The sequence below is a fragment of the Vigna radiata genome, chromosome 10 (genome assembly GCF_000741045.1).
Source record: "Vigna radiata var. radiata cultivar VC1973A chromosome 10, Vradiata_ver6, whole genome shotgun sequence".
Taxonomy (NCBI): Eukaryota; Viridiplantae; Streptophyta; class Magnoliopsida; order Fabales; family Fabaceae; genus Vigna; species Vigna radiata.
The window spans coordinates 11,391,755-11,403,793 of NC_028360.1; the positions used below are offsets into that span (position 1 = coordinate 11,391,755).

The window sequence follows — 12,039 nt, forward strand, 5'->3', positions numbered from 1 at the left end:
AATCATCCAACCATATTTTAACACGCATAGAGTGTTAAAATGGTGTCAAAAAAATTGGTGTTAAAATATTATTTTTCTTTCATAAATGTTACTTTCATTTCAAATAACACATCATATATCATAAAACAAAGTGATGATAATTATGAAACTCAAAAAACAGAAATATGTCCTCACAAATTTCCAGCATATTACATTAATTCTTACTGGTAAGATAGAGAATGTGAGTGAAATTGAAAGTCTCAGTCTACACATTGAACTGTAACTACTGTTTTTGCTCAGCATTGAACTAACTAGACCATTATTCATTTCAAGACACTGAACAGTGAACACTGATTTAAGGGACCAAAAGGGTCCACAACACTGATATCAGTGATAGGAAAACCTATCATAATGTGTATACTATTTATGGTAGAGAAAAGGAATTAGCTCACAGAACAAAGCTGAAAATTTCCACCTACATCAGAAACATCCAAATTATTATTTTATTTTGGTCTCAACCAAGTCTTAATTTTCATATGCTGCTGTTTGTTGCTGAAAATGGTTCAAAGCCTGGATTCTTATTTGACTCATTTCTCCATATTCAATCTTCAGTTCAGACTGTTCACCACCAAAGAAACTTCCATCACCAACACCACCACCACCACCACCACCAACTCCTCCTCCTATCCCCAACAAGTCCAAAGTCATCACATCCTGATCACTCCCTTTAGTTCCACCAACATCAATGGAACTCGACCTACCGTTATTCATTGCATGCAAAACACCACTATAACTGCTTCGGTTGTTCTGCTCTATGATCTTCGACAACGCCTTACTTTGATCCAATATGGCATTAAACATATCCAAACCACTCATTCCTCCCATGCCATTGCCACCACCATCCATCATCACCGTCCCATTTGCATGGAAGTTATACTGAGACAGGTCTTGTTGACCGTGGTGAATGTGGTGGTTCATGACCCCATACGATGGTGGTGCCATGCTTGTAGCAAAGCCCGTTTCAGTCATCATGCCGTTGCTGTTGCTGTTACTATTCACTGTTGCACCCATCTGCGCAGCTTTTTGAAGCAGTGCCGTGGCAGACATGTTTGTTTGAGGCTTTTCCTCAAGCATGTTGATGTGTGGTGAGTTTGAGCACAGTTGAGAGGGAGAAGAGGTGGATGAAAGGCTTCTCGGCAATGCTGCCATGTTGCTGTTAAAGGGTTTTGCTGGAATTGCTGCAATGAGCTCGTGAGGGAGTGGTAATGGTTGCTTGTGATTGTTGGTATTGATTGGTAATGATGCTGCTAGGTTTGGGATCATTGGTGGTTGCAGGTTTGAACCATGCATTATACTTTGCAGTTGTCCTGCTTCGTTGAACTTGTTGCTGTCATCACTCAGTGCATCGCAGAAAGCTCTGTGTGTGATGAAACTGTCTCTTCTGCAGATCATATAAAAATTATGAATTAATATTTAGGAAGAAAAATGATATTTTAACACCAATTTTTTGACACTATTTTGACACTGCACACGTGTCAAAATGTGGTTGGACGATTTTAAATTAAAAAAGAAACTTTAGTTTTTTTCTTCCAAATATACCCTTGCCTCAGCTTTTTTAATTTGAAATCGTCTAACCATATTTTGACACGTGTGCAGTGTCAAAATAGTGTTAAAAATTGGCGTTAAAATATCATTTTTGATTTATGAATCTTATAAGATATTAAAAAAAATGGAAAATGATATTTTAATACCATATTTTGACATCATTTTGACACTCTATACGTGTTAAAATGTAGTTGGACGATTTCAAACTACAAAAAGAAAAAAACCAAAATTTTTTTTTTTAATTTGAAATCGTCTAACCACATTTTTGACACGTGTACATTGTTAAAATAATTTAAAAAAATGTTGTTAAAATATTATTTTCCTAAAAAAATATATTTTTTGCGGTTGAAATAATTAGATAATTAATTTGAACCTGGAAAAGATGGTGCCACAGTCACATTTGTATTCCTTGGTTCCACATATTTTAGAATGCGCTTTCCAGTCAGAATGAACAGCGTATTTCTTAGAACACTTTTCACATTTCCACTTCTTCTCGCCGTGCTTTCTACTAAAGTGCTTTTTAATGCCGGTGAGATCGCCCAGCGCTCGAGCCGGGTTGTGGTGGACACAGGAGGGTTCGGGACAAACGTAAACGCGCTTTTTCACTTCGGTGGTGGTTCTGAGTTTCAGCTTCCACGGTAGATTGTGCCCTCGACGGTGCAATTGAAGGTTCTGATCCCTTTGAAACCCTTTGTTGCATATTTCACACACGAACCTGTTTGTGGCCACCAGGGTGTTCGGCGACAGGGCTACCACTTCCGCATTCGGGTCTGCACACGTGCGACTCACACCAAAATTATTATTTTAATCAACTATAGTGTATGTATAAGTGTGCATGCACATGTTTCCTTTCTATAGTACCTTCAACATTAATTATTAATTTTACATGCACCGAAAGCAAACCCAAAATAAAACCTTTATTTTATTAAATATTTCATTTATATTCAGATTATAACATGACAAAATTAAAAAAAAAAAGTTGAAAAATTTGTTAGTGGAATGTTTGTTAGTAAAAAATGGAAAATGTTTTTCAATAAATTTCTTTCTTGATAACTTTTTTACAACTATTTATTTAGTGGTAGTTGATGTGATTAATTTGTTTCAAATATAAATAATGATACTTTCATCGATGATTTTTATAATTATTATTATTGATTATAAAATAATTTTAGATAAGAATGATATGTAAATTATGTTAAAATATTATAAATAATAGTTGTCAAAAAATTATTATCGTTCAAATGTATGGATTAATGTAAAAAATTATTAAAAAAAAATTGTTAATATATCGACCTGCCTTAAAAAAATTAAGCAGAAAAGAGACAGAAAGATTTAACATAACCAATGTATGAACCTTTTTGTTGAAACAGGTGTGAAACAAGAATAAAGAAAGAGTTTGAGATCAAGCGAGCAGAGAAGAAAAGTCAACAGTGAACTGCAATGATTGTGAAACCCTGCAGGCAATAATTGAGCTTCTTCTTTCCACCATTTCATCACTCACCAATAATTCAACCATTTTTGCTATTCATTTTTTGAATTTAACACACACCCTAGTTTTCCTCCCCAATTCAAACAACATTCAACTAAATCAAATTCACCTAAATATCATCAAATCTTGCTTTCTATATCTTCTTCTAGTTTTACACGTCCACACAGTAACTGTTACACGAACCGATAACCATGAAAACTGATGAATCACTGATAATAAGAACTGATTATCACCGATATAAGAAGCTGGCACTTAATTAATTTGATGATCCGTGAATTTAAATTAAAGAAAAAAAATGAATGAAAAAGAGAGAAATTAAGAGACCTGGATTCCCTGGTAGGTTTCTTTTCTTCTTGTGAGGTGGTTGTGAATTTGTGTTTGAGGCATTGCTATTATTTGTTGTAGTTGAAGTGTTTGAATTTGGACTATGGTGTTTAAGTGCTGCTGCTGCTGCTGCATCTTCTCCAGTGTTCTCTGTGGAGAAGCTCCAACTATCACAGCTTGTGATGTTTGAGTTTGACATTGATCCTCTCCTCTTTCTTCCCAAACTAGTGCTTCTTTTCACTCTCCTTCTTGCTAAGGGAAAATGAGAGCAAAATCGAAGAAAGAAGATGAAGGTATATGGACAAAACCCACGAAACTCTCCTTCTTATGATGTCGAGATTAGTACGACTCAGCCAGCGTATATATTAGGATTTCCACTGCAATAAAATATTATATCCACACCAACAATTTTTTTCTTAAAAACTATTATTATTCAATGATAAAAAGTTGTAATAAAAAATATTAAAAATTGGAGTATACACCTAGGTTAATTTCGTAACTAATTTATAAAACGAAATTAATATTTATTTATATATTTTAAATTAGACGTAATACAAAACTTTTAATTGGTTCCGTTTACGTCAAAATATATGTATTTTGTTAGTGAAACTAAACATTCATAAATAGTGTGAAAGAATATATAACAAAATGATTCTTACCATATTAAAGATAAATTTTAAGTTTAATTTAATATCACAAATTTAACTTATAAAATAAAATTTATATTCATTTTTATATTTTAAATTGACTCTCCAATAAATATATATATATATATATATATATATATATATATATATATATATATATATATATATATGAAATTGATAGTTTTATCTCAACCGTCATGGATAGAATAGGAAAAAATGTTTATACAAAATTTAACTAATTTAATTGGAAATATTCACATAATCTTAAAAAACAATAAAAGTATTTTTAAAATGTAATTTTGTATATAAAATAAAATAAATAAATGAACTTAATTAATATAAAAATTTATGTAATTTGCTTATATTTAATGTAGAAAGAGTAGTTTAAATTAAATAGTCCTTTGTTAATTTGTAAAGAAGAGATAATCAACTTCCAAATCATTGCTTTTATATACATCACAAGTCTTTCCAACAATGTCGGATTGAAAATGAGATGAAAATCGCAGAATTTTTCTTCCAGAATGGTGAAGCACTTGAACTTTTAAACAGTCAGTGTAATAAATCAAGAGGGTATTTGAGTACATCTAGTTCGTAAATACTTTATAAAATAAGTTTTTTAAAGTTAAATTAAATTTATTAATTTATGTTAAAGATTTGCCTGCAATTTTATCAAATATTTGAAACTTTTACGCAGCCAATGCAAAAAATAACCTTTTTTTCTTTCAAAATCTCAATTAGAAAGGTTGTTTATTATATCTTCAATACATTTTTCTTCTTTAAGAATATATGTTGCTATTAGGATAGCTTCTAACTTGTTCTAATATTAGGTTATAAAGTAGATTTTAAGCTTAATTCATTCCTACACAACCGGATTGTAACATAAGATTTGCATTCTCTTATATACTATAAATTGATTTTATTTTTCGTTGATGTGAAACTTTCAACACACCTCTAATATCTCCCTTATACTAACCTCTGAAATCTAACTTCTTCCCCATCTTTCAAAGTACAAAATTTAGCTTTCTTCATCCACCAGTATACAACATATGATAACTTCATATCTTTAAGACCAAAGTTGATCTCAAAGGAATAAGTTATGCATTTCTACTATTTTACATTTTAAAGGAATTTTACAAAAGAAATATCAAGAAAAAAAAAACCTTAACCAGTCTAGTTTTAATAGTTATAAAAAATATAAACTTAAATAACAAAATATTAAATTAACAAAACAGAAGTAAAAAATTTAAATAATCGGTGATCTAATTTTGATTAGAACATATTTCCATGTTTTAAAATAATTAAAGAATATTGTAATCAGTAATAGCTTTCGCATACGGTTCAGTGTTTCCTGCGTTAGGACGTAGCTTCTTCCCATTGTCTTGTTTTTATTTAGGTAAAGGAAAGTACAGAAATAAGAGAAAGAGACAAAATAAGGAGGAAGCCATGGATATATACATACATATATATATATATATATATATATATATATATATATATATATATANATATATATATATATATATATATATATATATATATATATATATATATATATACGAAAACAAACAACATTTTGTAGTTTCATGGCGATCTCCCACTTTGTCATTACTTCATATTCATGCCATGCCATTGTTTATTCTCCATAATTATTCAACTTATATAAAAGAAATCTACATAACAATAAAGCATAAAAAGAATCAAAATTGACAGATATATCTATCTATAAACAAACCCGAAAGAAACAAAATAAAATAAAATATAAATTGAGTCTTTTGTTGGTGATGAAATGTTCATCTTTAACCTGTAATCAATTCATTTTTGTTTTTTTTATTGTTATAATAAATGATAATAATTAATAAATAAGAATATTAATAACAAGTCAAATAATCTTTTTTTTTTCAATTTTTTTCGATTAAACAATTTTTCTTTTCACTTTTTTTTTAATCTTTTCTCCTCTGTTTATGTCCTTTCTACCAAACACATCATTAAAATTTTCTTATTATGTAAACATTTGTATGCACACTGCAAAAAATAATAGTATTAAATCTTAAACGTAAAGTTAAATTTTCAAAATTCTTTATTATTATACATGTTGTAGATACTATTTTTTTCTGACCTTCACGACAAAACCAAATATTAAGCAAGTTCGTGTACAATACTGCCCTCGTGTCTTACTTTTTTTTTTTCTGTCATTAAATTTCTAAAAAAATTCAATTTGTTTTTCTTATAAGCAACAAATAAATATTATATATATATATATATATATATATATATATATATATATATATATATATATATATTTCAAATAAAATAATATTTCTATTTCTCGCATACGCATTGATATATTCTGTAACAATTTTGGGTTTAAATTCTCATCGATTGATAAGAAGGATTATTAGCAATGTCTAACAAGTATTATTCCTGGTAAGATGTGACCAATTCATTTTTAAGCCACTGAAAACAAAAATTTCGCCATTTTAGAAAGGAAATGATATGCACTTTCTTACATTAAGAATTCAATTGTGAAAATGACTCTCACATTAAAAAAAAATTAAACAATATATATAAAAAGTAAAATTCATAAATTCATTGATTTAAAACTGTTTTGGATAAGCAGTGTTGTCAAGTTTGTTTATGAATTGACTCATTATTATATTTTGCTTTTTGAAATACTTTTAATGGAATAAGAGTATGTTCTTTTTAATACTCATTATTATTTATATTTTTATATAGTTAATAGTTTCATATATTTTTTTAGAACTTAAAGAAAAAGATAATTTATATATGTTTTTCTTCTCCAATTATTTAAAGCATCTTTTAACAACAAAATCATAAATTTTAGAACAGATAATATTTTATGTGATTATTATGCATCTAATAATCACATGTATAGTTTAAAGACATAATAGTGTTAAATTTTAAAACAGACAAATACAATGATTAACCTTAATCATATTGTCGTAATATTGGATTTAGAATTAGAACAATTTATGCATCTATTATATAATGAAATATATTCTTGTTTACATTTATTATTATGGTTTAATAATAATTTATTATTAGAAGGATCGTTTGAAGGTAGATACTTTGTGAGGAAATATTTTTCTTCAAAATAACGATGCACATCATTTTCTTTCTTTAATTATACATAACATTGAAAATCAAACACGCAATATGGGTAGAAAGACCAAATACATGACACGATTTTATCATTTTAAATGGTATATTTTGCCGACAAAAACCATAAAATTTCCAAACCCTAATTACGTTCTTAGGTCCACTCCATTTATGAGGGCCTCCATCACAAACCTTCAATATATATATATATATATATATATTTGTGATCTTTGGGAGATTCCTTCATGGGACCCAAAGCTATGCCAAGTTACACGAACCTGTCCCATGGTTGATCCTCTTGTTTCAACTTTGAATTGCTACAACAACTATAACATTTTCATTTCAATTCAATACCTTTTTCTTTTTTCTTTTACATATATATGGCAATAATAATTACTTTTATCTTCATCATTTTGCATACATAAGCACTTATGATAACATGGTTAGATCCTCGTAGAAATCATAAGCTCTTTTTGTTGGCGTTTGGTAGATAATGATAAAAAGAAAAACCAGATGGCTGAGTTGGATATGCAATGATAGATAAGCTTTTAGTCTTTTGTTGTCCCACTTTTTATTTCAAATTTTGAAAATATTTTTTTTTCTTCTATGTCCCTCTCCTTTCACACTTTAATTATATAAATTGGGAAAAACAAAAATCAATGAAAGGGAAAAAGGGTGCATGTTTTTGAATTCAAGTTTTATATTATATTACCAAATAATAAGTAGTCGTTTGTATGATGATAGATCAGAAATTCTATTATTATTATTTTTTTACATTAAAAAAGGCCCTCGAAGAATTACGATTATTTGGAATGTTAATATGAAATAATGAAATTTGTTGGGATCTTTTTTCAACATAAACTAGGTGTAATTAATCATTGAGTACTATTAAAAGATGAAGAAATGTGGTGAATGCATCTAGACTATGAATCATTAATATCCACTTTACTACCAATATAATCAATGTCTAATTTTGGTAGGAAGTATTACAGCAAAGTCATATCATTAAATAAATATGTTTTTTTATTAATTATTTTTAAAAATTGTACTTCGTTTGAACTAAATATTAATTATTTCATTCTTTTATTTTATGCAACATTTTTCATTATAAATTATATATATATATATATATATATATATATATATATAAACATAATTAAAATAAATTATATGTGATTATCAATTTACTTGTATATTGCTAATTTGAAAACGAACATTTAACTGAGTCAAAATAAGTCTTTTACTATTTTTAGAAATGAATAAATCGATTTTAACTTTGACACAAAAACAAGAAATATACGATTTTATAGATTTTAGATTAATGAGAACACAGCATGGGATGGGAAATCTATTATTAGAGTTTGCGTTGGTTTATTATTTATAAAAATATTAAACAAATCATATTTCCACTTCTTTTTACCTGGGATTTACCTCGAAAATTTGTGAATATACCATAAAGTCTTTTAACTGTTGTCGTCAAAACGTGATAAAATAATCCTCAAATTTACATCCTTTTACATATGTTGCATTGGGGACATAATATTTCTTTGTATATCAAAGTATTTTGTTTTTCCGTCATTTATTAGCATAAAAAGTGAACAAATCCTAGGTTGTCACAATTTTAATTGTGGTTGGGAAAATGAGTAATCTGGTTCCATGTGGTTTGATTATATTTAGTGAGTTAATTTAATTCAGTTCATTTATTAGTAAGCTGAAAAAATTTGAATCCAACTCGGTCTATAATTAGTGGATTAAACAGATAGACTTATTAGTTCACTTAATTATAATTTTTTTAAATAAAAAATATTTTTTTTATATTTAAAATCTAAATAAATTTTATTATGTCAAACTCTATGGGCAATTAAAAAAAAATATCATTCAATCCAAAGGCGAGTACAAAACCAAACAAATAAGTTTATAATATTGATAATTTTTGTGTCATGTATTCATTTATAATATTAGAGTCTTGAATGGATAAATAAGATCTTCTTCTTTATCCTCGTCTATAATACAATACAAAAAAATTATTAACTAATAATATAGAAACACAAAATAATAAATAATTAAATTAAATTATGTGGATTGATGAACTAATTTAGCTTACACGAGTTCAAGCCGAGTGAACCGGATTCTAAGTGAATTAGATTGAAAATTAACCTATATAAAAAAAATACATTTTTTTCAACCGATTTAACATGCAGATTTTAATCAATTTGACAACATTAATTTTAATACTATTTTTCTTATTAAAAAAAACTATATACTTTTGCATAACAAAAAAAAAATATACTAACATGTAAAACTAATACGAGTATTATCAGTATTCATCATTTTAGGTAAAAAAGAAAGATACTTTTTCTTTTAATAAATGATATTAGACATAATTTAAGGCTTTAGCATCTTGATTAGGTTAAGATTTATAAAGTTGTGAGTAAAAACAGTTATGAAAAAAATAAGAAGTGTTATTTCCTGTTTGGTTCGTTGAAAAAGGTATAAATCTCGTTTTTGCGATAGCTACAAAAGAGGAATGAATTGATATGGGCCCTAAGGAAATTGCTTCCTTCATTCAACTAAACGCACGCCACAGTGGAATATTCAGCTTTTGTCACTAATCACTTCACTTTCACTCCAAACAAACAAACAGACTATACATTGTAAAGTTTGGAAAGATTACCAAACTTGCGACATGCGAAATTTCCTCGAAATGTTTTCTCTTTGTTCTTTTTTAAATATAACTAAATAATAATAATATTTCAATAAAATATGTCAACACTTGAGAATTAATATCCACACACCATTCACGGATTTTACTTTTTTTAATTTTTTTTAGGGAGAAAATAATATAGAACCATCAAAATGGGTCATAATCCGCGAGTCAATCCGGCTCACTACGGGTTTGGGTCGGGTTGAGTTTGAAAAAATGATTTTTTTTTTGCAGGTCAGATTTTAACCCGACTCATTTAAACCCGGCTCATGCGGGTTGAACTCGTGGTGGGCCGAGTTGGCCCGCCAATCCACCTACCTAATTTTGTTTTTTTAATTTATTATTTTATTTATAAAACTTATAGCATATAAGAAACTTATTGTATTTTTTTTTGTTTGTGTTTTGGATGACATTTGGATTATACTGTACTTTTTATTACTATTTTGAATTGCCTTCAGTTTAACATCATTTTTTGGGAGTGAAATTTGTTTAAAGTTGAATATAGAAAGTTTGTAATTTTGTTATTTTAAACAAATTGTAATCAAATGGACTAGTGAGTCAATCCGTCAACCCGTGGTGGGTCGAGCCGGGTTCAAATTTTTCTGACTCGCTAATAAATGAGCCGGGTTGGGTTGACTCACTAAGTGACCAACCCGCGGTGGGCCGGGCCGGGTCGAGCCGGGTTATCCGTTTTGATAGTTCTAAAATGATGTATGAAGTAATATTTTTATTATTTTTATTCAATTATTATTTTCAAAATTAAGAAAAATTAGTTATTACAAATGTTTAGGTGATTTTTATTGTCATATTCATCCCATGATTTTAACTTTTGTTTTTATAGATTTAATTGTACTGTATCGTTCTTAAATTTTTGTATAATTTTTATTTTAATATGAAGATTTTACGAAATTTGTACTTTAATAATATTTTAGTTAATTTTGAAGATTTTGTTAACTAGAAATAAGATGAATTTACTGTAAGTGTCATTTTATAAATCAGTTTTAAAATATTTAATTAATCTTAAAAATTTACTTATTTATATGATATTATAATTATTTAAAATTTGTTTTAATAAATTTATTATTTGTTAAAAATATTGTGTGCTTTATTATTAAAAATTATCATAATGTCATTAATGTATATTCTTATATTTAAGACGTATATATTGAATTTATCATATAAGGTAAAATTTATTTTATAAATCGATTTTGTAAATTAAATTATATTCAAAGTTTACTTTTTCAAGCATTAGTTATTCGATGAAAAAATAATTTCATATAATAACACGTAATTTTTTAAAGTTTTCAATTTTATGTTATATTAACATATTTTAGGGAAAAGGTTTGTAAAATTAATTTGTTAATCTTGTCTTAAGCAAGACTTGTATAGTAATGATACCCTTATTATTTATTTAATTTTAAATATAATATATACACATATATATATATATAAGTATTTTAAAGTTAAGAAAAAATATTGTAGTTTTTAAGAAGAAAAAAACTTAAATTATCCTTAAAGAGAAACATGTTTTGTATTTAAATTTACTCTATGTATTTAAATATGTATATATAGAGCCGTCAAAATGGGTCACAACCTGCGGGTCAACCCGGTCCGTCACGGGTTCAGGCCGGGTTGGATTTGAAAAATACAACCCACTTATATGAGGGTCAGATTTCAACCCGGCTCATTTAGACCCGGCTCATGCGGGTTGAACCCGTGGTGAGCCGGGTTGGCCCACCAACCCACCTACCTAATTTTATTTTTTCTAATTTATTATTTTATTTATGAAATCCTAAAAAATAAAATATTCTCTTCACTCACTGTGTATACCAAAAAAGTGACATTTGCTTTCACAAATCATTCTCACGGTACTTGCTCTCATTTGAGGGTGCTCTCACCCTTACTTCACTGAAATTCTCCAAGAAGCAAGTAAAACACTTTTCCTATTTTAAAAAAAATGTAATTAAATGGGCTAGTGAGTCAACCCGTTTACCCACCAAACCGTGGTGGGTCGGACCGGGTTCAAGTTTTTCTGACTCACTAATAAATGAGCCGGATTGAGTTGACTCGCTAAGTGACCAACCCGTGGTGAGTCGGACCGAGTTACCCGTTTTGATAGCTCTATATATATATATATATATATATATATATATATATATATATATATATATATA

General features: G+C 28.0%; 1 protein-coding gene across 1 annotated transcript; it reads right to left on the minus strand.

The window, feature by feature from the left end:
* Window positions 1-186: 186 nt before the first annotated feature.
* Window positions 187-3,719, minus strand: LOC106774589 (protein indeterminate-domain 2). The gene is made up of 3 exons (XM_014661628.2): window positions 3,398-3,719; window positions 1,958-2,354; window positions 187-1,420 (listed from the first exon to the last, which is right to left on the minus strand). The coding sequence occupies exons 1-3, from the start codon at window positions 3,594-3,596 to the stop codon at window positions 505-507; spliced, it is 1,512 nt and encodes a 503-aa protein (XP_014517114.1). The 5' UTR covers window positions 3,597-3,719; the 3' UTR covers window positions 187-504.
* Between the last annotated feature and the right edge of the window lie 8,320 nt (window positions 3,720-12,039).